General features: G+C 44.8%; 2 protein-coding genes across 4 annotated transcripts; both read left to right on the top strand.

Moving 5' to 3' along the window:
• The first annotated feature begins 104 nt into the window (after positions 1–104).
• Positions 105–11,526, top strand: PDCL (phosducin like). Of its 3 annotated transcripts, none has more exons than XM_034793930.1 (5): positions 105–175; positions 766–829; positions 8,264–8,435; positions 9,116–9,297; positions 10,779–11,526. In XM_034793930.1, exons 3-5 carry the CDS (start codon positions 8,270–8,272, stop codon positions 11,328–11,330), a joined length of 900 nt encoding a protein of 299 aa, XP_034649821.1. In that variant the 5' UTR covers positions 105–175; positions 766–829; positions 8,264–8,269; the 3' UTR covers positions 11,331–11,526. The 3 variants fall into 3 exon arrangements, with proteins under 3 accessions (XP_034649821.1, XP_034649819.1, XP_034649820.1); XM_034793928.1 differs by lacking the exon at positions 105–175 and adding an exon at positions 225–387; XM_034793929.1 differs by lacking the exon at positions 105–175 and adding an exon at positions 592–679.
• Positions 11,527–18,378: 6,852 nt separating this feature from the next.
• Positions 18,379–26,835, top strand: LOC117867202. The gene is made up of 7 exons (XM_034752029.1): positions 18,379–18,743; positions 22,667–22,793; positions 23,808–23,875; positions 24,419–24,548; positions 25,105–25,393; positions 25,539–25,696; positions 26,762–26,835. The coding sequence occupies exons 2-7, from the start codon at positions 22,709–22,711 to the stop codon at positions 26,833–26,835; spliced, it is 804 nt and encodes a 267-aa protein (XP_034607920.1). The 5' UTR covers positions 18,379–18,743; positions 22,667–22,708.

Here is a 26,835-nt window from a genome sequence, read left to right as displayed (position 1 = left end):
AACTCACGGTAGTTGCGGCGGGCGGGGCGGGGCGGCCCGGGGGGGGGGGGGCCCTGGGGGCCCTTTCCGGGGGGGGGGGGGGGGGTCAGGACGCCTGGGTTCTATTCCGGGCTGAAGGGGCCAGTGGGTCAGAGCAGCGCCCGGCTCCTGGAGCGCCGCGTGCCGCTGAGTTCAGGTTGGCCGGACCCATTAGCGAAGAGAACACACACACACCCCTCCTCCTTGGGAGGTGGTTGCGCTCCCGTCCGTTCAAGGTGCATTGGCGCCGGGTTGTACCATTGCCAGTAAGGGACTTCCCCCCCCCCCCGCGTTCGCTGAATGGAGCCGCCCTGTTTTCCCGGCGTCCTTTGCGCAGCTCGTCCTCAGGACTAGGGAAGCGTCGGAGCGGTGGGTGCGCGCGGGGGGCCCGAGGCGGGCGCGGGGGGCGGGGCTGGGGGGCTCTGCGTGTTGGGGGGGCGGCAGGGGCCTGGGGGGCCGACGTACAGGAGGGCGGGGGCTCTGGATAGCTGGGGGGGTGTTCTGGGGGGCAGGGGCCTGGGGGGACGCACAGGAGGGCGGGGGGCTCTGGATAGCTGGGGGGCGGGACTCAGGGGTCCAGGATCCTTTCTGGAGCTGCTGTGCCTACAGCTCCATAGCCGCACCTGACACTTTCCAGAGCGGATGGGGTTGGAGACTGAAGGTAAAACCTGGTGAGAAATACCTGTTACCCAGAGAGCTCTTCTCGGCCCCTTTGTGACATTTGTGTTTGTACATCTGCATTTCTAGGGAGAGAGACCAGCATTGGCCGAGAGGTGGCCCAGAGGTCAGCCTTGCAAACGAGCCAGGAACCGTGAGTCTCCGATTTGTTTCTAGTTTGAGCCCAGTCCTCTTATTTATTTGTTTGTTTATTTAAATGTTTGTACAAAACAAGAAGGGGAAAAATGCTTTTCCCATCACTTTTTCTACTGTGACCAGCTACATGTACATTTATTCCATTCAGGTTTTCTTGTAGTTATAGGCTGTGTATACTGGTTTCCTGTACCCTTTGCTCAGGTAACATTCATAAATCAAGCAATGTAGGACATTGTTTCCTTTCCATGTCTGCCTTGAGAGCCACCTTTGTTCTTCCGTTGTACACATGACCACCCTCATTCTAAGGCCCAGATGTAAGCCATATGTGGGGCAAACAGCCAGAAGCAGAGACAGAACAAGTGCAGGCAGAAGCTTGGTTTAATTAGAGATTCGTTTTTAATAACATTAATCTGAGTTTAGTAATTCTGCATTCCCCACTTGAATAATTCACAATAAATCCATTGCATTTGAACAGCACAGACCAGAAGACTCTGGCTTCATTTACATTCATATCTGCAAAGTGTCAAAACCATTGTATGGTTTCCTGCTGATGGCAAAAAAATTTAGGTGTGCTAAAATATTCTGTCTTGAAATTAATTTATAAACAACAAAGTAAGACGGAACAACAAACCAGTTTGGGGTAAATACACCAAATATAGAAGTTGAGCACAAATTAGTTCCTTGTGAAACATTATAGCTAAGTTTGGCAGAATTTGCTTTTTTTTTTTAATCGTTTTGATAGATGATGGCAATATTTATTTTTAAGCATTTTTTTATTTTTATCAGTTTAAATTTTCACTGTTGTGGACAGTTATGGGTGTTTTTCTTTTCTTTCAATTTTCAGAGTTGCAGGAAGTTATGGGGAGGGTCAGACAGTAATTATTTAATATTAGACACAGATTTAAAATGTTAAAGCATTATAACTATTAAAACACAAAATATGCCAAGTAACTATCCTTTAATAAAAGTTTTCAAGCAGTATTTTTCTTGCTTTGCCTATCTGTACATTTTTATTATTGATGGGAATATGTTGTTCAATTTGTGTTTGTACAGTGAAATCAACACTTGCCAGCATTTATTGATAAAAATTTAATCCTTCCAAGACTAATTATAGCTAATTAGTTGTAATGAATCTTGTCAAAAATAGAATGATACAAATCGTCTCCAGTATTTAAGGTCAAACACTAAGTTAACTATTAAATGTTGTCTTATGGTAGCCCAGGAGTGATCTTCTAAAGCTTTCCCCTCTGTACACAACAAAAGCACCATACTAGAGAGGGACTTGAGATGCTTTTGGGCTTTTTGTTATCAACCAAAGAGAAATTAACCACATACAGAATCACCAAAACGACTTTTTGCAGAACTAGGGTTGTACCGTGGTGGTCTTGCAACCGAGAACTGACCCAATCCAACCCTATTTAGCTTGCGAGAACTGAGGTGATCAGTTTGAAGACATATAGTTGCAGACTTGCTTTATCATGCTTTACCTATGACTTACTTTGAAATAAGCAGACTATCTCTGTTTTGTACATAAATCTGCCTGTTAGATGGTGCACTATAACTAGGAAAATCTGTAAATTAATCATGTTAATTTGAGTTCCATTTGATACACAGGAAACAATTGGAATTTTGTGTCAGGATACAGGCCTCACACATACATGGTACCCACTTTTTTTTTTTCTGGTTTCTTTTGCTCTACTTTTCTTTTGTATTGGAAAATAGTTTGCTTGGTGTGCAAGCAGAAGAGAAGGCAAAAAGAAATCCGAATTCTCCCACAACCAAGCCCTTAAGCAAAACTAATTATCTCTTGCAGAACAGTGCATCGCCTCCAGTCCCAGGTCTCCTGAATGTAATCGAACACTTTAATTTCTTGAGCAGACATAATGCTAAGGATCTCTAAACACTTTACAGTAGTACATGGAAATAAAATAGAATACCTAAATTCAGCATGACAGAGCATCTCTCTGGCTCAATTTAAAGTTGGCAGGGGGTTTTAAGGGCATGAACTTCTTTAATTCCTTGATTTCCATTTTCCATGGGCCCTGTTTCATATATGGATGAACAATTAGAAAAATACAGCTTGTCTTTTGACAGTGTGATGTGTTGTGCTATTAGTCAAATATGATAATGTACCTTACCCCAAATACTAGCTGGTTACGTCTGTGTTTCTCTAGGGTAGATACAGGCCATGTCTTCTGTGTAATTTTTCTCTACTCTGAAAAATAATCTCGGTAATCCTGTTTCATCACCTTTTAGCCTGAACCATCTGGCTATCTACTCATTAATCTGCATAATCCTACTTTCAGCAGTTTGCAGCTCATGCTAGTGGTGGGTAGAAAACCTAAAAACACTACTTTCTCCTTACAATATAGATTGTGCCCTTGTCATAGAAATACAGACTTTTAGGTCCACTTCATCAACATATGATATAGAGTCAATCTCACATACTCATACACCTCCCCACCCCCCCCCCCCCCCCCCCAAAAAAAAAATTGGGAATAGGTTTCTCAGTTTTATAGCAAGCTGTTCAGGATCGCAGTTCACACAAGTGAAGGGTTTGCTTTTATTCCATCAGCTCTGGAGAATTGTTGTGGAAGCTGTTAGTGGAGCTCTGAACTCTCTTTATGGCCTCAGGCAGTAATTCAGCTTGTGGTCTCTTATGTTTGACACTGACTGTTCTTACACACATTTGGTATGAGAGGCTGTATGTAAATTACTAATACCCCAGATAGCTTTTTCAGGGAATATCATCCTACTGCTGTCATTGGCTAATCTCTAGCCAGCAGAAAGGTATTTAGATGGAGAAATGGTATAACTCAGGTCAATTGATGGATTTAAGGGCAATTGTGATTATAGATTCATAGATTCTAGGACTGGAAGGGACCTCGAGAGGTCATCGAGTCCAGTCCCCTGCCCGCATGGCAGGACCAAATACTGCCTAGACCATCCCTAATAGACATTTATCTAACCTACTCTTAAATATCTCCAGAGACGGAGATTCCACAACCCCCCTAGGCAATTTGTTCCAGTGTTTAACCACCCTGACAGTTAGGAACTTTTTCCTAATGTCCAACCTAGACCTCCCTTGCTGCAGTTTAAACCCATTGTTTCTGGTTCTATCCTTAGAGGCTAAGGTGAACAAGTTCTCTCCCTCCTCCTTATGACACCCTTTTAGATACCTGAAAACTGCTATCATGTCCCCTCTCAGTCTTCTCTTTTCCAAACTAAACAAACCCAATTCTTTCAGCCTTCCTTCATAGGTCATGTTCTCAAGACCTTTAATCATTCTTGTTGCTCTTCTTTGGACCCTTTCCAATTTCTCCACATCTTTTTTAAAATGCGGCGCCCAGAACTGGACACAATAATCCAGCTGAGGCCTAACCAGAGCAGAGTAGAGTGGAAGAATGACTTCTCGTGTCTTGCTCACAACACACCTGTTAATACATCCCAGAATCATGTTTGCTTTTTTAGCAACAGCATCACACTGTTGACTCATATTTAGCTTGTGGTCCACTATAACCCCTAGATCCCTTTCTGCCGTACTCCTTCCTAGACAGTCTTTTCCCATTCTGTATGTGTGAAATTGATTTTTCCTTCCTAAGTGGAGCACTTTGCATTTGTCTTTGTTAAACTTCATCCTGTTTAACTCAGACCATTTCTCCAATTTGTCCAGATCATTTTGAATTATGACCCGGTCCTCCAAAGTAGTTGCAATCCCTCCCAGTTTGGTATCATCCGCAAACTTAATAAGCGTACTTTCTATGCCAATATCTAAGTCGTTGATGAAGATATTGAACAGAGCCGGTCCCAGAACAGACCCCTGCGGTACCCCACTCGTTACACCTTTCCAGCAGGATTGGGAACCATTAATAACAACTCTCTGAGTACGGTTATCCAGCCAGTTATGCACCCACCTTATAGTAGCCCCATCTAATTTGTATTTGCCTAGTTTATCGATAAGAATATCATGCGAGACCGTATCAAATGCCTTACTAAAGTCTAGGTATACCACATCCACCGCTTCACCCTTATCCACAAGGCTCGTTATCCTATCAAAGAAAGCTATCAGATTGGTTTGACATGATTTGTTCTTCACAAATCCATGCTGGCTATTCCCTATCACCTTACCACCTTCCAAGTGTTGGCAGATGATTTCCTTAATTACTTGCTCCATTATCTTCCCTGGCACAGAAGTTAAACTAACTGGTCTGTAGTTACCTGGGTTGTTTTTATTTCCCTTTTTATAGATGGGCACTATATTTGCCCTTTTCCAGTCTTCTGGAATCTCTCCCGTCTCCCATGACTTTCCAAAGATAATAGCTAGAGGCTCAGATACCTCCTCTATTAGCTCCTTGAGTATTCTAGGATGCATTTCATCAGGCCCGGGTGACTTGCAGGCATCTAACTTTTCTAAGTGATTTTTAACATGTTCTTTTTTTATTTTATCCGCTAAACCTACCCCCTTCCCATTAGTATTCACTATGTTAGGCATTCCTTCAGACTTCTCGGTGAAGACCGAAACAAAGAAGTCATTAAGCATCTCTGCCATTTCCAAGTTTCCTGTTACTGTTTCTCCCTCTTCACTAAGCAGTGGGCCTACCCTGTCTTTGGTCTTCCTCTTGCTTCTAATGTATTGATAAAAAGTCTTCTTGTTTCCTTTTATTCCTGTAGCTAGTTTGAGCTCATTTTGTGCCTTTGCCTTTCTAATCTTGCCCCTGCATTCCTGTGTTGTTTGCCTATATTCATCCTTTGTAATCTGTCCTAGTTTCCATTTTTTATATGACTCCTTTTTATTTTTTAGATCGTGCAAGATTTCGTGGTTAAGCCAAGGTGGTCTTTTGCCACATTTTCTATCTTTCCTAACCAGCGGAATAGCTTGCTTTTGGGCCCTTAATAGTGTCCCTTTGAAAAACTGCCAACTCTCCTCAGTTGTTTTTCCCCTCAGTCTTGATTCCCATGGGACCTTACCTATCAGCTCTCTGAGCTTCCCAAAATCTGCCTTCCTGAAATCCATTGTCTCTATTTTGCTGTTCTCCCTTCTACCCTTCCTTAGAATTGCAAACTCTATGATTTCATGATCACTTTCACCCAGGCTGCCTTCTACTTTCACATTCTCAACGAGTTCCTCCCTATTTGTTAAAATCAAGTCTAGAACAGCTTCCCCCCTAGTAGCTTTTTCAACCTTCTGAAATAAAAAGTTGTCTCCAATGCAGTCCAAGAATTTGTTGGATAGTCTGTGCCCCGCTGTGTTATTTTCCCAACATATATCCGGATAGTTGAAGTTCCCCATCACCACCAAATCTTGGGCTTTGGATGATTTTGTTAGTTGCTTGAAAAAAGCCTCATCCACCTCTTCCACCTGGTTAGGTGGCCTGTAGTAGATGCCTAGCATGACATCTCCCTTGTTTTTTGCCCCTTTAAGCCTAACCCAGAGACTCTCAACACTTCCGTCTCCTATGTCCATCTCCACCTCAGTCCAAGTGTGTACATTTTTAATATATAAGGCAACACCTCCTCCCTTTTTCCCCTGTCTATCCTTCCTGAGCAAGCTGTACCCATCCACACCAACATTCCAATCATGTGTATTATCCCACCAAGTTTCAGTGATGCCAACAATGTCATAGTTGTATTTATTTATTAGCACTTCCAGTTCTTCCTGCTTATTCCCCATACTTCTTGCATTTGTATATAGGCATCTAAGATACTGGTTTGATCTTTCCTCCCAGTTTTGTCCTGACTCTCCTTTCTCTCTGCCAATATAACCCACACTCCCTCTTGTTTCCGACTCATCTCCCCGGTCTCCATGTTCCCCACTTACCTGTGGGCTTTGCTCACCTGTCCCCGTCGAACCTAGTTTAAAGGCAAATTAGGATTAGTTCATATTGGCTTGGCAAATTCAGTTTTTAAGCATTTTTTTTTTCTTTTTATCTGTTTAAATTTTCATAGTTGTGGGAAACTACCAGAGGGTCAGACAGTAATGGTTTAATGATAGAAGTTAAAGCTTTATAACCATTAAAACACAAATTATCAACCTCATGTACAAAATAAATATCCTTAAATCAAACTAATAAGTTCTCAAGCAGCATTGTTCGTATTTTGCCTATCTGTATGTTTCGATTATTATCAATGGAAATATTTTTTGCTGGTTTGTGTCTGTGTAGTGAAATCAATATTTACCAGTAAAAATCTAATTCTTCCAAGCCTTATTGTATCATTTCTGTTAGCATCAGAGTTGCCAGCATTACCAATTTGCGTAATATGCTACAACTGAGTTTCATTAAAGTTAAAATGAGCTTTGTGAAATGCTAACTGCTTGCGATTATCAAAAACAACTTATTTGCCAAATATAATTATTTATTTGCACACTGGTACTATATGAATTACTAATATAATTACATTTTGTAAAAATTGCAGACTTGCAACTGCACTGACTAATGTCAAAAGCAGAGTTCCCTTCTTGCTACAGAGCTTATCCTTATTGTGAAATGACCTGTGAAACTGACAGTTAATAGTACACAAAACACCATTGGTTCAAATATATATCTTTCTTTTTCCACGCTTGCAGTACGTACATTTGAGAAAGAGAGATTTGCGGGAGGTTTGCTGAGATTGTTTGATTCTGGAAAGAGACCAGGTGCCAACTTTGAGCCTACATAGAATTTTTCATGTTTAGTAATACTCTCCGAGAGATGAGCTTCTAAAAGAAACCCGGAAAGATATTTCTTGAGATACAACTGGCTCCTGCGCACTGTCTTCTTTTCTTTGTAAGGGAGGGTGGGGGTAAGGAATGAGGATTAGAATTTAACTTTTAACTGTATTGTAACATTCCTGTTTTTTTCTGAATATTCACTGCAAGCTTCTAATTGCATAAGCGGCTTTGCTATCTTATCAAAAGTGTATCCAACTGTTTATCTCATTGATCATGTTCCAGTCATCATTTGCCATTGCTAAAAGATTAGTAATTGCGCACATAAAATACTAAAGTTGAAACTTAATAAATGTAAAAAATCCAGAAGGAAATGTAATTGGCTCAGGTTTTAGGGTTGGGTATGTAGCGATCTTGAACCATTGTTAATCAGCAGAACTATCCTCAGTGAATAAATATTTTGAATGCCTCATACTTTATCTATTGAAGAAGAAACTTTGTAATAAAGAGCTTTTTGTTGTTTGTTTTTGGCTTAAAAATAAACACATCTGAAATGATAACTATCAATTCATTCACAAAGAGGTTGGCCAGTTGTAGCCTAGTCGTGTTGGTAATGGTCTATAAACTGTTCTTATTTGAATAGACAGCCTTCATATTTGTCTCTGGAGGAGTATAGGGCTAATACTATACATTTGAGGTGATACTTGATTGTGGGTGTGGGTGTGTGTCTGTGTGTGCTTGTATAAGGAGAGATGCATTGATGTTGATCTACCCATCTCTTTTTAGAATACAATGACTACTTTAGATGATAAACTGCTTGGTGAGAAGCTCCAGTACTACTACAGCAGCAGTGAAGATGAAGACAGTGAGAGAGAAGATAAAGTCAGAGCGAGCACTATTCCTGAGACGGTTGATGGGGAGGTGGAGCTGAGTAGCGATGGCACTGCAGTTAACACAGGTACTGTGACATAAAATATTTTATCCTCCTGGGCATGCCTGTCCAGTACTGGGGGAGAGGAATCCATACCCACACAACTGGGACATACCTGAATAGGACATTCAATAGTAGCACTTTTCATTAGGCCCCCGCAACAGAATGATAGTAAGGTGAAATTGATGAGGACTGCTGCTGTTTGCACATCATGGAACACACTTTTGTGCTGGGGCTTTTGCAGATCATTTCACCATCAATTGATTCCCTCTCCCCCCCCCCCCCCCCCAATCACTTCTATCACTATGAAAAGGAAATATTTCCATACTAACTGCTGGAAGATACCTCTAAACCTGGATGGTGGTAATGTGTCAAAACTCTGTACAGATATTAATTTTCACAACATCCTTTTGAAGTTAATAGGCAAGTAATATAGGTAAGCTTTATTCCTATTATACAGATAAGAAAACAGACACAGAGAGGTTGAGTGACTTGTTCAAGGACATAGGAGTCAACTGCAGAAATGGGGAGTTACTTGCTACCATTCCTATGCTTTATTATAGTATATTGAGAAATATACAATAAGCCTAAAACATGGTCCTATTTGTACAAATAACTGTTTGAAAAGGACTCTGAGATCCTGAATGGAAAGTGCAATAGACAGATTGTTTCTGTCTAAGCAAAATGCCTGCATGTTTTACCTTCAGGTCCAAAGGGTGTCATAAATGATTGGCGAAGATTCAAACAACTGGAGACGGAGCAGCGAGAGGAGCAGTGTAGAGAGATGGAACGACTTATAAAAAAATTATCCATGACCTGCAGATCTCACATGGATGAAGAGAAGGATAAACAGAAGCAGAAAGAACTTCAGGAAAAAATCAATGGAAAGGTAACCTGGGAGCACAGTGAGAGACTTCTGTGCTAATAAATTTTAGCAGTTTCCATTTTTCAGCTGCTTTGCAAAAAATCATGAATCCTTGCGTGGCAGTTATTTATTATTGCTTTTAACAGGTGGAACAATTGAGAGAGCGCAATAATTATCTACCTCACAGGAGTAGTGTCAACATTATTTAATGTTTGTGCAGTGCTTTGAAGATGTTATACACTTAAGTGTTAAGTGACTGGCCCAAGACCACTGACAGAGTCTGTATCAGACACTGTGTATTTCCCTTGTATGCATTCATCAAATTTATTTCCAAGTTTGTGAAACAGTTTAAAAAAAAAAAAGGCAGTGCAGCAACTCTGCCTGACAAATAACTTCATCTTGTAAATTAATGAGTGTTGTGTAAGATGTCTGCTTTCCAGGAGGCCTAATTGATTATAATGTATGGTAAATGAATGTTAAGAGATCAGCTTAGTCTTCAAACTGATAGGAAAGCATTAGACATCAAAGATAGAAAATGTCAGAGGTGGTAAATTATTTAAAAACTAAGTGGGATGTTTTGGTCAATTGACTTGTATTACCAGTTCCTATGAATCTAATTGAAGAGGTTGCTAAAGTTGATACATGCTGCTATTGACAATAAACCAGTATTATGTTCATGAGTTGTTAATTACATTTGGTCACTCATGCCCAACAGTTTAAGATCATAAAGTCATAATGGGGGGAAATTGCTTGAATTTTAGGTATCTGTTTGTTTTTAATTTACATGAACTTCACATTTGCTAAGAGATTCTTTCTCTGCCTGAAATAATCATTGGTTTTCGCTGGGTTTTTTTTCTGTGCTCCCCTGCTGACTGCAACAACCTAAACTAACAAGCCCTACACCTAGAGCACGATGGCTAACATGGTTAATGAAGCAAGATGTTGAAAGATGATAGTCATAAAACCCAAGTTAATTCCAATTCCAGAAAAAACATGGGAACATTTATTTTTGCCAAAGAAATAAATCTGGTATGGAAATCAATGTTGTTTCTAATAGAGATTTACTCTATTTACTTACAAAAAAAAAAAAACAAGATGAAAAAACAAATTAGGAATCTGACAGTATCCACTCAAATTAACAACAATGTCCAAGCTGCCCATCTAAGAGCAGTATTGGCATCTTACTTGGAACATGTGGCCATAGCTAATTTGAATAAAATAGGAGCACATTATAGTCACTCACTTTTAAACTAGCCTATGGAGGCTAGAAGTCCCAATGTAGGAAGCTCCATCTTTATCAGATGTGCTTTCCGGATGGATCAAAATGGAGCATCTTATGGTGGGAATTCTGGCCTCCATGATCTGTACCTGGGTATTAAAGATGGGGAATGATGCAGGTCAAACTCTGTCCATCATTGATTTAAATACTAACTGCATGTAACATGTATGGAGTTCTAGATTTCTCTCTCTGGTGTATTTATAACATTTCTTTGCGCATGTTCTAGATGACTTTACAAGAATATAACATGATTCATGATGGCGAAGATGATGAAGATTTTTTACAGCAATACAGGAAACAGCGAATGGAGGAGATGAGGCAGCAGCTGCATAGTGGGCAGCAGTTTAAGCAGGTTTTTGAGATCACCAGTGGGGAAGGGTTTTTGGACACAGTTGATAAGGAACACAAGAACACGTTGATCATGATCCACATCTATGAAGATGACATCCCTGGCTCTGAATCTGTGAATGGCTGCATGATCTGTCTTGCTGCAGAGTACCCAACAGTCAAATTTTGTCGAGTAAAGAGTTCCCTGATTGGTGCCAGCACTCGCTTTACTAATAATGCTCTACCTGCTTTGCTCATCTATAAGGGAGGGGAGCTAATTGGCAACTTTGTCCGAATCACCGACCAGCTTGGAGAAGATTTTTTTGCTGTGGACCTGGAGGCTTTTTTACAGGAGTGTGGTCTGCTCCCAGAGAAGGATCTGCTTCTGCTGACTTCCATATGTAACCCATCTGCATGTTATAGTGAAGACAGTGATTTGGAGATAGACTGAAAAAAGTGAACGAAGGGTTCAGTAAGCTGGGGTTGCCCTGTGGGGTCTCTTGTTGCTGTAGATTGTTCATTTGTTCTTTTCTGTATTTTTTGTATATTTTTCCCCTCCCTCCCATGCACTTTGGCTTTTAGCCCATTAGTACTTTGAGTCTTTATTCTATGTAATGTAAAGAATTCTTAACATTTTGTTAAATTACTTCAATAAAATGTAAACTAAAACTGTCTTGCACTTAGTAAAGTGTTTTTGAAGTGTATAAATGTGAAGCAAATCTTAAATTGATTGTTACATAGTCAGTCCTGTTCTACATATCACTGGGACCGAGACACCTCATCCTTTGAATTATATAGACGGTTAATTGGTGCTAGTAGAAAGCACTGGCTTGGTGGCCTGAGAACTGAAGTCTTCTGTTCAGGGAAGAGATGTGTCACAGGAAGCATCATCTGAACCCTGACATGGGGGAATCTAATCCCTGTTTGTTCATTCAATCAGGCTTTTGCTTGTTTGCTTAGAGAGTCGGCAGGGCTACCAATGGAGAAGGTGGGGTTTTGGTTTTTGGTGATTGGTGTAAGTGTCTACTTAAAAAAAAACAACAAAGGAATAAGATTGAGACCATGAGCTTCTAAGACAGTCCATTACAAGAAGAAGCTTTAATCTTTGCTAACCTGAAGCTGGATTCACACCAGGGAATCAAAAGTGAAAAGCCCCATATCCCATTCCCTGCCTCTTACATGTTCCACTCTTCAAAAGTCTTGTAGTTTTGACAATGGAGAGTATTTCCCCCTCTCACTTGCTAACTAGCACAATTCACCACTCCATCCTAAAAGTTATTCTTTAATGAAACAGGGGTCTTCATTATTTAACCCTATATTGGATCTAAATGTGAGACTTGTTGTTCATTCAGAACTCTCTAAATGATGCTCCCTATATCGTTTTAAAATATTGATCCATGAGTTTGCTAATGGTTACTTGAGCAGAGGGAGGCCAGCGTTAAAAGCAATCCATCGCAAATAGTTAAAAGAGGGGGTGTTTATAGCTGACAAAATACAGGGTGAAGAGAGGTTTGCCATTAACTTTGATGAAGCCAGGATTTCACTCACCATCTGTAAAATTCCCTCAGAAATTTATGTTAAATCAGTACTAAATTCTGTTCCCTTCCCAGTTCATTCATATTACACCTTTCAGTTAAGGGGTGCAAGGTGCGTTGGAATATTATGGTTGAGAACTATCCCTGAATTTAAAGGACATACACATAAATAGAGAGACAAAATGCGGGAGGTAATATCTTTTATTGGACCAACTTCTGTTGGCGAAAGAGACAAACTTTCAAGCTTATACAGAGCTCTTCTTCGGGTCTGGGAAAGCTGAAAAGCTGGTCTCTTTCACCAACAGAAGCTGGTCCAACAAAAGATACCTTCCGCACCATGTGTGTCTAATATCCTGGGACCAACATGGCTACAACAACGCTGCAAACATACACACAGAGACTAGAAAGGAATCTTCTGCATCTGGATCTCTTAGTGTCCCAGTAGATGATGTCTCAGGCCTGGTCCCCACTAAGCCCCCACTTCGGACTAAGGTACGCAAATTCAGCTACGTTAATAACGTAGCTGAATTAGAAGTACCTTAGTCCGAACTTACCGCGGGTCCAGACGCGGCAGGAAGGCTCCCCCGTCGATGCCGCGTACTCCTCTCACCGAGCTGGAGTACCGGCGTCGACGGTGAGCACTTCCAGGATCGATCCCAGAACATGGATTGCCTGCCGCCGGACCCTCCGGTAAGTGAAGACGTACCCTCAGACTTGAGAGAAATAGAGAAGCCATTTCTGTGGCTTCCCAACTTTCTGCAAAGCCCTGATTTACGCTGCCCATGTGGGGGCTAGTGAGGCCTGGGCTAAAATTTCACACTATCCCCTGTTGGCTTTAACACTTGGACTCAACTGAACTTAATTGTCTTTATGACCTTAGTTCTTTGTGAGCAGCCAGAACTGATCTACTATTTCTTCTCAATAGAAATCATGTAATTTAAAATTTGCTTCCTTTTACTGCCATAGCTGTGTCAGAACATTCTGTTACAAGGGCTTAGGTTGCATACCCCTGTCCTATGGCACACGTGCCAAAGGCAGCACGCAAGCTGACTTTCAGTGGCACTCACACTGCCTGGGTCCTGGCCACCGGTCTGAGGGGCTCTGTATTTTAATTTAATTTTAAATGAAACTTCTTAAACATTTTAAAAACCTTATTTACTTTACATACAACAATAGTTTATAGTTATATATTATAGACTTATAGAAAGAGACCTTCTAAAAACAGTAAAATGTATTACTGGCACATGAAACCTTAAACTGGAATGAATAAATGAAGACTCGGCACACCACTTCTGAAAGGTTGCCGACCCCTGGCTTAGGATATAGAGACCACAGCAACTTGACTGTACAAGGAGACTGCAGGAAATGAGGAATCTTTGATGTGCATTATTTATTGAGCACAGTGTCTGAAAGGAAGACTCAGTCTCTGCCCCACAAAACTTACAATAGAACTTCACAAACAACCACATTCTGTGCTGCATTTACACCCATTGTGATTCCATATAACCCAGAGGTGCAGGGGCCACGTTGTGGAAAATCTTCTTTAAACCAATAAATAAACTAAACCAATTCACTTCATACAAATATTAATGTGGGCACCTTCCCATCAATTTGAAATGTGTTGCCTAGTTTCTACACTGAAAGTTCTGGGAAAACAAAAGCTACCTGCTTATGTCTGTCATTTCATTTTTACTCTTGTAGCAGCTGTTGGGAGCCCATCTTTGTACTCAGCATCATTAGAATGCAATAAATCAGTAATATATATATATATAATGGGGAGACGACAAAAAGCCCTCCATGCAGGCTTCACAATCATTTTTTCCATCTTTTGTTAAAAATGACAAAAGCCTTTTAAAAAACATCCCTGCAGCTGCCTCAGTTGCCCAGCAACGTGGGCCTCTACATTCCCATCGTCCCTAAAAAACACAGATCAGGTCCCGCTTCATGCTACAGGAGAGAAACCTCCAGAACTGGCTGGCTCCATTTGTTCATTAGTGATCATTATTGTTACTGAATGCTGCTGCTTTATATTATGGGAACTGGTTTCCTCCTGCAGCATCTTTTGGCTCTTGAGTTTCTTTTGAAGTGTGTTATGATGGTTTAATTTTTGCTGCTGATCTTTTTGTGTTTTGTCTGTGCTGTGCTGAGCGTGCTTTATAAATTAGATTGCAGCATTATGATTTACAGAAAGCTATTCCCTCTCTCTCTCTCTCTCGCCCCGAAGGCCTTTGTGGCTGGATTCATGGTAGTAAGGCAGCCTGTCTTGACTAGTGTAGGGTTACACAGAATAGTATCAGCGAATTTAAAAGTCTTTAAAATATTTCTAAAACAGTCTGTAAAATGTCATGTAAACCAATTCATTAAATACATGATGCAGAGTGATGCAAAGGTTTTATTGGCATGATTTCAGCATGACTGCATTAATCACAAGTAATCCAGCCAACCCAAATGGGTTATATAGGAGTGTGTACTTTCTTTATATACTTAATGTTATAATTATTGAGTTAAATATGCCCCTTATGTAATGAATCTTTTTATTACAACACTCTATTTCCTCATTCATTCACTCCCGGTCTTGTTTTTGATCTTTGGTTACCATTTGGTGGAAAAAGTGGATTAATTTGTAATGACACCCTGTAATTTGGATTATAAACACTTGATCTAGTGTAGTATATTTTAAGGTGGCTTGATTTGTACCATGTGTCTGTACAGCGACACTCACCCCTCACCAGTGCCTTTATATATTACTGTTACAGTAGTAATATGCTTGTGGACGTAAGAGGATTTAATGTTTCTAATTCAGTTATGTTTAAAAGAGAGAGTTATAAACAGAAAAAGAAGTTTAATTAAAATATGAACTTGCTTGAATCGCAGCTAACTTAAGGAAAATTAATAAGCACAAAAGAGGCATTTAAGAGCTCCAAGCTGAGATTTTCTCTATCTCAGAAATGCAAGCAGAGAACATGAACGTTATGCGACATGAAACCGTTGAGCATTAGTATCAGCATTTTTAAGACAAAAATCAAAGTGACTATAATTTATATTCAGGCTGATATACTATGAAGTCTGCAATGCAGACAGCATGCACATTAGCATCATAATAAAACCCGGCTTCAGAGAGGGGATTGGCACAATTTGAATATCTTTGAAATTCTGCACATTCAGAAAGTGCTCTTTTCCCTATCGCAGTGAAATTGTAATAGGATCAAAACAATCTCCTGCTGCCCCAAATGATGGAGGCCTGCAGAGTGATGACCTCTCAGTTATTAATTTACAGTCCTCAAGTGTGTGCTAAATTCTTTATGGTGCCAATAGCAAGACAAGGTCCCAGCCTTGAAGAGCTTACAGTCCAATGTATCATAATATGAAGAAGGTAATACGTAGTAGGGTGGGGATGGGGTGGGAGAGATGAATGTTATGCCACAGTGTGTCTGCTCTCTGAAAGCCAGCCCAATGCAAACAGGAATGAAGGCGCTGAAGGGTCTGGCCTACTGCTGACACCATTAGAGAAGCTTTAAGAGAGATTCTGTGGTAGCAGTTCTGCTTTGTGCTGTATTGAGCTGGATTTTCCAAATTGGCCACCTAGCAAACGAACATGTTAACTAACTTATTCAAATATTAGTGTTTGGGCAATTTGTGTTTGAACGTGTTAGGAGGGGTCACCTCGACCAGCTAACGCATGTTAGAACCAAACCTTGCTTTGTCTACGTTAATATTTTACCCTGTGTTAATGTGTTAGCTAACCTGTTACAGCGCATCTCTTTCCTAGGTAGACATAGCCAGAAACTGCAGGTGCAAAATTGTTGTATGCACACACACAAGAACAAAATCTGCATTGCACGTGCAAAAGAGCACTCATGTGTAAAGCTAGCTAGCGAATGACCATTCCATTTCACAACTTTTCAGGTTTCAAAGTTTTTTATTCCTCACTGGAATGAAAATGGAATTGTGATGAAATATCTGTTTTCAGATCTAAACCATCAGGTTTTCAATTTGGGTCTTTCTCTCCGGAGAGTTCACCCCAGCACTCAGTGACCTTACAGTCAGCTGAAATTGGCACATTTCCGCAAAATGTTTGGTTTTGACAAAACGGCATTTTTTTAATTAAAAACTTTTGTTGAGAAAGTTCTGACCAGCTGTACTTATGTGCACAATGACCTGCCTTGCACGTACTAATGCTTCTTCACAGAACCCTCATTGAACTGTTGTGAGATTCAGTGTTTGCGAAGGGCTCTGAGAGAGCAGATGATAAAGAGGTGGAAATTAATAGTTGCAATCGTTAAATGCAGGTGGGTTTCCCACGTGCACCTTGTCAGTAGCACCAGGACTTTGTGCTGCTGAAAGTGTACATCCACTGGAGTGAGGAAAGAGTTAATCTTCCAGCCCAATCTCCCTGGTAGTTAAGCAACAGCTCACTGTGCATCTCCTGGAGGGTTTTCTGTTTGCTGGGGAAGCAGTGTAGACTCAGGGGGATGATGCAACTATCCAGCAGCCCATAGCCCACCCATCTTCCTCCTGCAGATCGCTCCAGCAACTCAGCAACATGGATCCCAAACCACAAACAGCAAGAGGGAGCGCACACAGGCAGCCTGGGCTGTGAAATGGGACAGGTATCGGCCCACCGCTTTGCATCCCTGAGCCTTTCGCAACTGCCTTTGCTTCCCCACCCAGGCAGCAGAAGGACCAGGGATTCTGTTGCTTCTCAAAAGGGATCCAACCAAAGTTTATCTCTTTACTCTTTGTGGAAAGTCAGTGGTTTTGTTCATGTCTGTAAAGTGTGGTGTAAGTGTATGTATTATGATGATTTGGGGGAGATTTGATCATTCTAAGAAAAGGATTAGTCTCTTTTAGACCAATCTTTTGCAAAGCAATTAACTATCTTGTTAGAAGTGGAGTACCTTATTTTGAATGTGTACAGAATTTTTCACCTCTGCAAACTTGCCAACATCTGAAAGCTCCAAACAAGGACAGACTTTATCTCGACTGAGAGACTTTGCAATGGAGAGCTGGAAAAGGTGGGGACTGTCCTTGCAAATTAGAGCCGATGGCAGTTGGTGTGTAATGGCTTTAAATGTTTTGAAGTCTCTATGCTGCTTTGTTTATCTGAAATGCAAGAGTAAGGCGATGCAGAAGAGTGTGTGGTCATAAAGCATGGTGTATGGTTTGTGCTTCTTCCACAAGAGATGCTAGCTAATGATAGGAAACAGCTGTAGGAATGTGAAAATATTAAGAACTTCATTGCTTCTCTGAGTCCCTGTGATCACAGCCTGCTGCTCCCCTTTCCTGTGTTGTGCTTGCTGCTCTATCCCAGATGGCAGAAGAAACATTCAGCTATAGACCGTATGTATCTGGCTTTTCTAGGTCCACGTAGTACAGGAAGACCTCTGCTCAGGTTAGTCCTGTATCTACCTGTGGATTTGTGAGAAATGCCAGGGAAGGTTCCAATTTACATGTATTTGATGCAGACATATGTTGTGTTTTTGAATGCTGTGGTTTTTGTCATGTTGCTGGAGATGAGAAGAATTTTCAGACAGCAGGTGGCCAGGTGTGGTGAAAAACATCTTTTAGATTATTGAGCTCACCTCTGTGAACCAGAGCCAGTTGATAAGAGGTGTCAGATACTGAACCCAATCTTGGCCAGTTGCTGAGAAGAATTTAAGGCAAATCCCTTAGTGGTGCTTAAGAAAAGGTTAGTTAAGGGACAGAGGGTCCAGAATGGTTTGTGTGGGCTACCTGTGGAGCAAGCTGGCTTGTTTCACATTCCCATTGCTTTAATCTTTTAAAAATATAAAATATTTTTCACCTCATTCATCTGTTGTTTTCACCTCGCACTCATCTGGTGCATGTGTTTTCTATGTCTATCTCCGTCTCCCTCTTCCAGTTTCACTTCCCTTTTAGAGTGTTCAGCTTTTCTTTGTCAAAGTGACACCAAACAAATGAATGGTCCTAGAAGGATGATTTCCTGATGTTTCATTTGAAAGGGGCATTCAGAGGAGTAACATGACAGAGAAGTAACATGATGGCCCCTTCTCCAGGACTGTGTACTATTAGGAAATCCTTATGCCATTCTGAATGGTCAGATGTCTCTCCTTTCTTCCAGGTGATAAAGCTACCCACTCATTCTGGTTTGTGACTCGTGTTGACCCCAGCTATGTCTGTTTTGCTTCATGCATATTTCAGCTCATGAAGATGCTGGCATTAAACCCAAGCCCTCTACTGTGCACCTGATCTTTCATCTTCAGAAAAAGGAGATTAACAGGACTTTAAGAGACGGAATCGGCAGGTTTACCCATTGTAAAGGCATTCTTTGAGAAAGCAAAATAAACCAGGTGAGACCAGCCAGAATGTATAACCTTTTCTGAAGGTCTATTTCTGAACTCAGTTCCCCCAGGGTAAATCTGGAATAACTTGGTTGATGTTAATGGAGTTACTGTACTCTGGGTTTACTGTAGTTGGGCAGAATGGCGTATAGAATCCAAACACACACCCAAAATAGCTGCTTAGTGAAAGGAAGACAGTGAGATCCCTGAATGATCCTAAGAAGGTCTAATTCAGATGTCTGTAAGTGTCACCAAGCCCTGCTCCAGGCACTAGGAACAAGACTGAAAAAGGGTTAAAGTATTGTTAGGCCCTCCCTGTAAGTTTTACTGGGGGAGGAGGTGGAAATTGAGAGAAGTGATTATAAAAACCTAATATGGATAAAAATGGGTTGTTTTTTATTGGTTTGGTTTTTCTTTTTAAAGCACTGAATCCAAGCAAAAGGCCTTGAGCTGGAGCCTGACATTCCCTAGAACGAGAGTCAAACTCACCAGACTCGTTTCACTGCCCTAAGCTGACTGAAGTGCAAAACTTCAACTTCACAAAAGGCAAAAAGAAAAGTTAGATTTGCAAAAGCCATTTTGTTTTACTGATCTTCAGTCCTGTGTTGTCAGTAACACAGGAATGGCCTTACTGCCCCCTGCATGTGATGGGACATGGGCTGCTTCTGCTCCTGGGGGCTGCACGTCCATATTGGAGACAGAGCATAAAAAGCATCCCAAGTGCAGCCCCTGAATTCATAAGTCACCATTACGGGTGTAGCCAATGGTAGGACACAGTCTTGGTGCTCCTGCAGGTGACGAAAGAGAACGGCAAAGCATGGATTTTCTGCAGTTTGTCCCATGAGAGCAGATGTTAGAAATAGGGGAAGTCCAACTTTATTAGCAGGTGAATGCCCCTTCAGTTTAACCTGATGGTCATTTGCATGGCAATAAGCCTCAGTCAACTGATCTTGTCCTTGTCCTTGGGGAGTAATTGATCATCCACTAAATAATCCTCCTCCATTAGCCTCCTGTGCGGTGAGTCATCGCTCAGGAGGTTATTCAGCGATAAGCTAATGCTGCCTCTTTGTGCTCTTCTGTCTTCATCGTCTTTAAAGACCATTCTGCCACAGTAGATGGGGGGGTGAGTGCAGCACCCAGCCTTGCTGGAAATGGCTGTTTCATGAACCAGGAGTTCAGTGACGGGGGAGGGGGGACGTCTGATAAGGGTAATCTCCAAAGCGCCGCAGTAATGTAAATCAGGTATCCGGAGTACCAGAGGCTCTGGGTGCATGGATGACATCTCAGTGCGCACTGTTGTGGAGGTAATATCTACCCTGGTGTGCAGTGTCACTTCTGCTGTCATATTCTACCTCAGAGGTGGCTGCATTACTGTGATGGGTAAATTGAGTCCAATTTAAATAGTCTGTGCAAACAATTGGCAACATTAGACCCATCTGGGTGAAAGGGCCTGGTCGTGGGAGGCGCTCAGATACCACGGTGAGGAGGGCTCATCGATGGATAGATACTAGAGGTGCTCTCAAGGCTAAAGCTGGTTAGTTATTTCCAGTTTCACCTGTAGCACAGAGGGCTGTTGTCGGGCCCTCCCCACCATTGCAGGAGATGAGCTGGGGTCAGATAGCTGAGCAGAGGGGCTGTGCGTGCCTGTGTGCTGAGCAGCTGTCTCCGTGCTGGCCTCTGTGGGGCCCTGTGTGGAAGGTCAGTTTTGGAGGCTGTCCAGAGGAAGGACCATGACTCTGTGGATCCAGTGGCCCATGTGCCCCATGCAAGCAGCATGGAGTGTCTGTGACAACTATTCTAGCCCACCCCTGGGCTGGGAGGTAGCCTTGGTTGGCCCAGCCTCTCTGCACCTCACCCACCTAGATCCCAAGTGCACTGGGTTGGTGGAGGGAGAACTGAATCCACCCAGGCTGGTGCTGGGGTCAGCGTGTTCCATGGATCACGTTTGGCATGGCCTGAAAGGCTAGCTCAGGGAGCGGAGTGTGATGTAGCCATCTGGGGAGCGCGGCACTGCGTGCGTTGCGAGATTTGTGCGTTCTTGTCTCAGTTACTTGTTCAAGGCACTGCGGGGGAGGTTCTGGGGGTGGCTGGAAGGGACCGTTATGGGGTCACACACACGGAACACTTTCTGTCATGCCGAATGGTAGCTAAACGTTTGCAGCTTCCACCTGGGAATAAATAGCAAACTTCAGCCTTTTGCAAAGGCGCTAACTCCAGCTTCCTGCTCAGCAAGGGCTGTGCTCTGGGGGGCTATGACAGAGACTGCGTCTATGGAGTTGTGTATCCATGGGAGGGTTTCTGTGGCTCTGTAGACAACTCCCTTTGTAAAATCTGTGATACAGCAGGGCCAGGGAGCGGTGGGAGAGTGGTCCTATTGAAAATTCCTGGGGAAGTGGGTGGGCGTAAGCTCACCCACGGCTAAAGGACCCTCACCCAGCCTTTAGGGAGGATCCACTGAGCCCAGAAACTCAACTGATTACAGGGGACAACCTAAAAGAAAACAAGGGCGGATGTGAAGGTCAAAAAGAGAGAACCTAAAGGGGACACCGAGCGGAGAACCCCGGACAGCGTCCACTGCTCCTTGAAGGTACCAAGGGAGCCAGCGGACGCTGCCCAGAGGAACTCCACCCGGATACGTGAATGGAGGACCGGAAATAGGCCCCACAGTTGCAAAGAGCCCCCTCAGCCAACATCCTCTCCCTGGTGTAATAAATGGCCACTTTGGCCATGGCCAGGAGGAGGTTGAGGAGGAGGTCCCATGACTTTGTGGGGCCATGGATAGGGTAGAGGGGAGATGTATAAACCCTAGGCTAATTAAGGCGTGGCTCCTTGTAGACTAGGGAAGGTTACTACAGGTTAATTGGAGCACCTGTAACCAATTAAGACCCTGTCAGGAACCTAAGAAACCCCTCTGCTTCAGGCAGACAGGGTGGAGAGAGGACTGGAGTTTGGAGGAGTGTTGCTGAGAACTGAAAGACCAGAGAACCGGAGGAAGGGAGACCTTGCCCCAGCAGATCAGGGAGACTTTCTCCTCCAGCGTCAAGGACCGAGGGTAAGAAACCCGCAGGGGTTGAGAGGGGCTGGGGATCAGAGTGAGGCGCAAACCCCTCCCCCGCTTCCCTCCTCTACCACCTTCCCGAGCCACTAGCAGGACCCGCTATATCAACATCAGCCATTTTGTCACAGCCCACATTAATAAATGAAGGTGGATTCCTGATGGAAGTGACGATAGTTCCCGGTCCCCAGCTAGTGGGATGCAGGCGCCATCTAGTGCCGAGCCGAGGGAAAGGCCAACCCACAAGGAAAACGAGACGTCATGGACTGCAGCTAATAAGAGCGCTTGGCCCTTCACATGTTCAAAGGACTCTATAGACTCCACTAATGAATCTGCGCAGCCCCTGTGAGGTGTCAGGACTCAGGTCTTTACTTGGATTGTAAGATCACTGTAGCAGGGCCATCTTTTTGTTACAAGTTGGTGCGGTGCTTGGTGCGGTAGGGCAGGGGTCTGCGAATGCTGTACCAATAACGCATTACAGTAAATACTACCCCAGTTATGCAGCTGGACAAACAGAGGAAGCGAGGTTACGTTACCTGCCCAAGGCCACGCAGTGAGTCAGTGGCACAGCTGGGACCTAGATTTCGGCGCAGGTCATTACACTGTGCTGCCTCCATGAATGAGAAGTGTTTTCTGGCAGGGACAAAGAGTGAATCTGGGCAAGTATCTGTAATGTGCTTATTTGACTAAGATCTATTGTTGACCTATGACAAGCACTAGAAGGCTGCCCATCAGCGTGGCCTCTGGGCTCACCACAAGACATCAACTTCTGCTAAGGGCAAGTGGGCTAAGGCTGGAATTAGGTGCTAGAGAAGAGGATTGGGGTGGGAGCTTGTTGTGCTGCTGTGCTCACGTCCAGTATTTCCGTGTCTCTTAGGCACTTGTCAGAGCCTCGAGCAGTGAGCCCCGAGCTGGAGCCATGGGGACTGTGGCACTCTATGTGCTTGTTTCTAGTGTGATACAGAACTGCTACTTGAGGAGCAGCCAGTGCAGTGCAGAACTGGGTAAGTGTGATGTGGAACAGGCTTCGGCCCTCGCAGTGCTGGGCATCTCAGTCACTCAGCCATGCTGCAGCGTTTGGCAGTGCCACAGCCATGATAAAGGCCCTGGAGTTGTTCTGATGGGTCCAGGGAGACAGACACACATCCAGGAATCGCTTTGGAGTCCTAAAGCATCCAAAGCCCCAGGGCTCTATGAGCTCCGTCAGCTGGGACGCAGAGTTTTGAATGCCCAAGGGCAGCAGACGTTGGCAGCAAGGAGGCCCTTTGATGCAGCTAGATTCTGTAGGCTAGTCCGATAGTAGCCATGCCGGCTAGTGGCACTTGGCCTGTTCTGGTCCATCCCACTAGCCCCAAACACAAGCTGCTGCTCTGAATGGCCTGGGTTGTTTCAGATCCGTCCTTTGGCTTTGTGTGTGGTTCTGCCGCATCTCTGTCTGTGGAAGGGGAGTGCTGACCCGGGACTGTCCATTCTGTCCCTTGCAGCATTTACCTCCTGCCCAGGGGATACTGTAGCTCAGCTGAACTGGCCAATGACTCTTTCTTGTGCTGCTTATGATGCATCTCTTCAGATTCCTGCTGCAATAGGTTCAGAGGCATTGCTGCCCTTAGCTCTCAGCAACGTTCCTGGGCTCAGGGGGGCTCCCTTTCTTTCTCTGTGTTGCTGAGAACGCGGCAGGGAGGACAGCAGGACGGCAACGCTGACCATGAATGGTGAGAGAGAGAGAGAGAGCACAGCTTCCCATGGTCTGTTGGGGGAACATATGAGTCTGCTAACAGCCATTGCTAACCAGGCCTGTCTGTCTGGGACCCCCAATTCCTGAAGGAGACAGCCGGGTTTTCTGGCTAACGGGTTCAAGAGCATCCTCACTCTTTCTTGTGCTTCCTTTTGCTTGAGAGGATGGAGACACCGGGCAGCTCCCGGAGGCTGTCTGTGAAGGATGCAAAGGGTTTGGATGTACGCAGGAAATCGGGAGTTGATGGGGACTACAGCAGTGACACACACCTGATCTTTTATAGATGGAGAAGTGAACACCTGGGATGAGGGAGTCGGATATACCCCAGCCTCTGTCACCAGCCTCCTGCAGGTAAATCTGGCATGTAAACTTTGTGGTTGAGATCCTGACCTCAGCGGGAATTTGGCTACTGGCTTCAGTGGGGTCAGGATTTCATTCCTGTGTCCAGTTCCCCTTTGTGGGATAAAGCTGAACCTCCCAGGAGGTGTCAAGTGGGGATGTTTTGCTCTCAGTATCAGGATGGGAGCAGCGACTGACAACCGCCAACCATTTCCTCACCTGGCTGCCCATGGCCTGGGGATAGCAGAGCCTCCCTCTGTGGGACGCCACCTGGCAGCAGGAGGAAACGGTGCTCGGCTCACACCTGCATTATACCAGGTCACGCTCTGCCCCAGAGACCGAAGCATGGTGATTGGCAGGGCCCCACGCGAGGCGATGGGGCCATGATGAGGCTAACACAGGGCCAGAATCATAGAATATCAGGGTTGGAAGGGACCTCAGGAGGTCATCTAGTCCAACCCCCTGCTCAAAGCAGGACCAATTCCCAACTAAATCATCCTGGGCCTGCCCCTCAGCCAGACTGACAGCGTATCCAATGCACTTTGTGTTTTGCAGCTCAGACGGGCCGATGCCAGAGGAGAGGGGCTCTCTGCCAAGGTCCCTCTGGTAAAAGCAAGTGAGGCAGCTCACACAAGGGGAACCAGCTCCTCACCACATCCTGTCCCCAGCCCAGATTCAGGAGCCTGTGAGTGTCAGGTGTGATTTGTGTGTCAAGGGGGGTGCCACAAGCGTTCTTCTGCACGACACCCTCCAGGCCGCGTGTGCTGGTCACCTCGCCCCCCTGAGCCAGACTCCCGCTGGCACTGCTGCTCCATCTGCTCCAGGCATCATCCCTTGGCTTCCTCTAGGGCTTCATGGCATGTGAGCCTCCTGCTGGCACTGGCCTGAGCGTGGCTGGGCCTCGCTCACCTCTCACCCACGCAAAAACTCTGTCAGGAGCATCGTGCCTTTCCGGTGCCTGTGTTACCGCCCAGGGGCTCCCTCAGCCCTGGCTGGCTGAGGGCTCTCATTCCTCTGTGCATGTTATCACCACTCGGACATGCTGACATGGGCGATTCATAACCCCTGATGGCTCGCTGGCTATCGTCCACCTGACTGGAGACTTCTCCCCCCAGGGGCTGCTACAGAACAGGCCCCACCTGTTGCCTCAGTCTCTGCACTGCCCTCCCCGTGGCTGCCGTTTCCCCGACCATCCTGCAGGGCCCCTAGCGTCAGGGCAGTGCTTCTCTCTTTGTCTCCAGCCTTTAGTTCCTCCACCACGGGGAGGGCCCTGCCTGCAGGAGAGGTTTCTGCCCTGGCGTTGCCCTTGGAACAGGACGGTGAAGGAAGTGGCACTGCAGCCCCAGGGAGCGCTGCCCAGGGGCCACCTGGAGCTATCGAGCATCCCTCAGGAATCTGGGGCAAGGAAATCCCCGCTCGCAACAGGAGCAAAGCGTATTCTCTGCCTGCTGGGAACGCTACAGGGATGGTACGATTATCCACCCAAAGGAAACAGGACAATGCCACCCGGCCTCCAGTCACCACAGCAAGGTAACGCACAGAGGCCAGCTGCTTCCGTTCATTGCATTAGCCTGCTGGTGCATGTCATTGTTCTGATCTGAGGCCCAGACCCACAATGCAAGCTAGGCGCCCAAGTACTTTTGTGGATCTGAGTCTGACTGCTGTACTCTTGCAGGCAGAAATCTCCACCTGCTTCCAACTGGCTCCCCGTCCTGGAGAAGCATGACATCCCGGTGGTTGTGGGAGTCTCCGTGTCTCTGGCTTTGATATTCATTTCCATGGGGGTGTATTCGTTCCGCCAGAAAATAGAGCACGCCAAAGGCAATAGTACCTGTGAGTATTTCAGCCCTGGCTTCCGAAAGGCAGCGTGTTCTCTAGGGGCATAACGACCCTGTCCACACCTCAGAGAGGAGGAGTTTGGAGCAGTGGTGAAAGCTCTCGGTGTGTATTTGGCAGGTATCCGTGCTGTCCCACTCTCACTGAGGCTGGCAATATGGGGGAGCAGCCCTTGGGATGACACTCTGGCATGTGTTTCCTTGGCCACCTGGAAACAGCAGGTTCAGGGACAGAAGTGACTAGAGAGGTGAACGCTCACTCCACTTCTCTGCACTTCACTACAAGTTGTGCGTGGGTTTGGGGTTAGACGGAGGTGAAGGTTTGGGATTGTGGTAGAAGAGGGTTGCTGGTCCCTGGATTTATCTAACGTAGAGATGGGCCCATAGTAGAACCCCAGATCTGAGCAGCCCCAGTCGCTGTGGAGGTTCAGATCTGGAGCTGTATATCATAGCTGGCTCATCTCTTCCACGGGCCAGAACCAAACCCTGATCCTTGAGTACATTTGGATCCAGATTTCAGGCCTAGCTCTGCTCCAAACCGGAACATGAATGCTGATGAAAGATGTGTGTGCGCAGCCAGTATGCAGCCTGCCCCGCTCTGTCTCCCAAGGGGGCAAAGCCCCAGGACAGGGGAGACAAGACTTAAAGCCATGCTGGAAGGTGACGATGCGGGGAGTGACTTTAAAGCCACTAACACCCTCCCTGACACCAGGCCCCCGATTCAGCGTTTCCCGTGTTTGATTTACAGCAGACACGTGCAGGAACATGGAGAGTCTGGGGCTCATGAGGGACCGTCCCGTTGACGAGATGAACTCTGCCAATGTCTGCCGCTCAGACGCCGCATCTCGCTAGCACTCAGACGTGCTGCTGCCTGGGCGGTTTGGTGTGTTCGTTGAGGTCTCTGGATATTGCCCTAGGAGTATGTAGTCACTGGCCTGTAAGGACTGATGCACTGTCCCTGCCAGATGGCCAGCTGCTCTGGCATGCCTGCCCTGCCCCATAGCTGGCTCTGCCTGTGCACTTTGCCAGGTGGCTGAATAAACACATCTGCTTTTTCCTGCAGCTTCTCAAAAATCCTCTAATTCTCGGAGAAGGAGAAATTACTTGGAAGCAGACGAGGCGTATGAGAACCGGTGA

This window comes from Trachemys scripta, chromosome 17, assembly GCF_013100865.1.
Source record: "Trachemys scripta elegans isolate TJP31775 chromosome 17, CAS_Tse_1.0, whole genome shotgun sequence".
Taxonomy (NCBI): Eukaryota; Metazoa; Chordata; order Testudines; family Emydidae; genus Trachemys; species Trachemys scripta.
The sequence above is the reverse complement of the archived record's forward strand: the minus strand, read 5'-3'. Positions and strand labels throughout refer to the sequence as shown.

Bases quoted from the DNA above. Each gene is read 5' to 3' on its own strand.
- PDCL (XM_034793930.1), top strand. From the start codon at position 8,270: ATGACTACTTTAGATGATAAACTGCTTGGTGAGAAGCTCCAGTACTAC. The intron at 8,436-9,115 runs GTACTGTGACAT...TTTTACCTTCAG, and splicing joins TGGCACTGCAGTTAACACAG to GTCCAAAGGGTGTCATAAAT. The intron at 9,298-10,778 runs GTAACCTGGGAG...CGCATGTTCTAG, and splicing joins AGGAAAAAATCAATGGAAAG to ATGACTTTACAAGAATATAA.
- LOC117867202 (XM_034752029.1), top strand. From the start codon at position 22,709: ATGGGGACTGTGGCACTCTATGTGCTTGTTTCTAGTGTGATACAGAAC. The intron at 23,876-24,418 runs GTAAATCTGGCA...TGTGTTTTGCAG, and splicing joins CTGTCACCAGCCTCCTGCAG to CTCAGACGGGCCGATGCCAG. The intron at 25,697-26,761 runs GTGAGTATTTCA...TTTTTCCTGCAG, and splicing joins CGCCAAAGGCAATAGTACCT to CTTCTCAAAAATCCTCTAAT.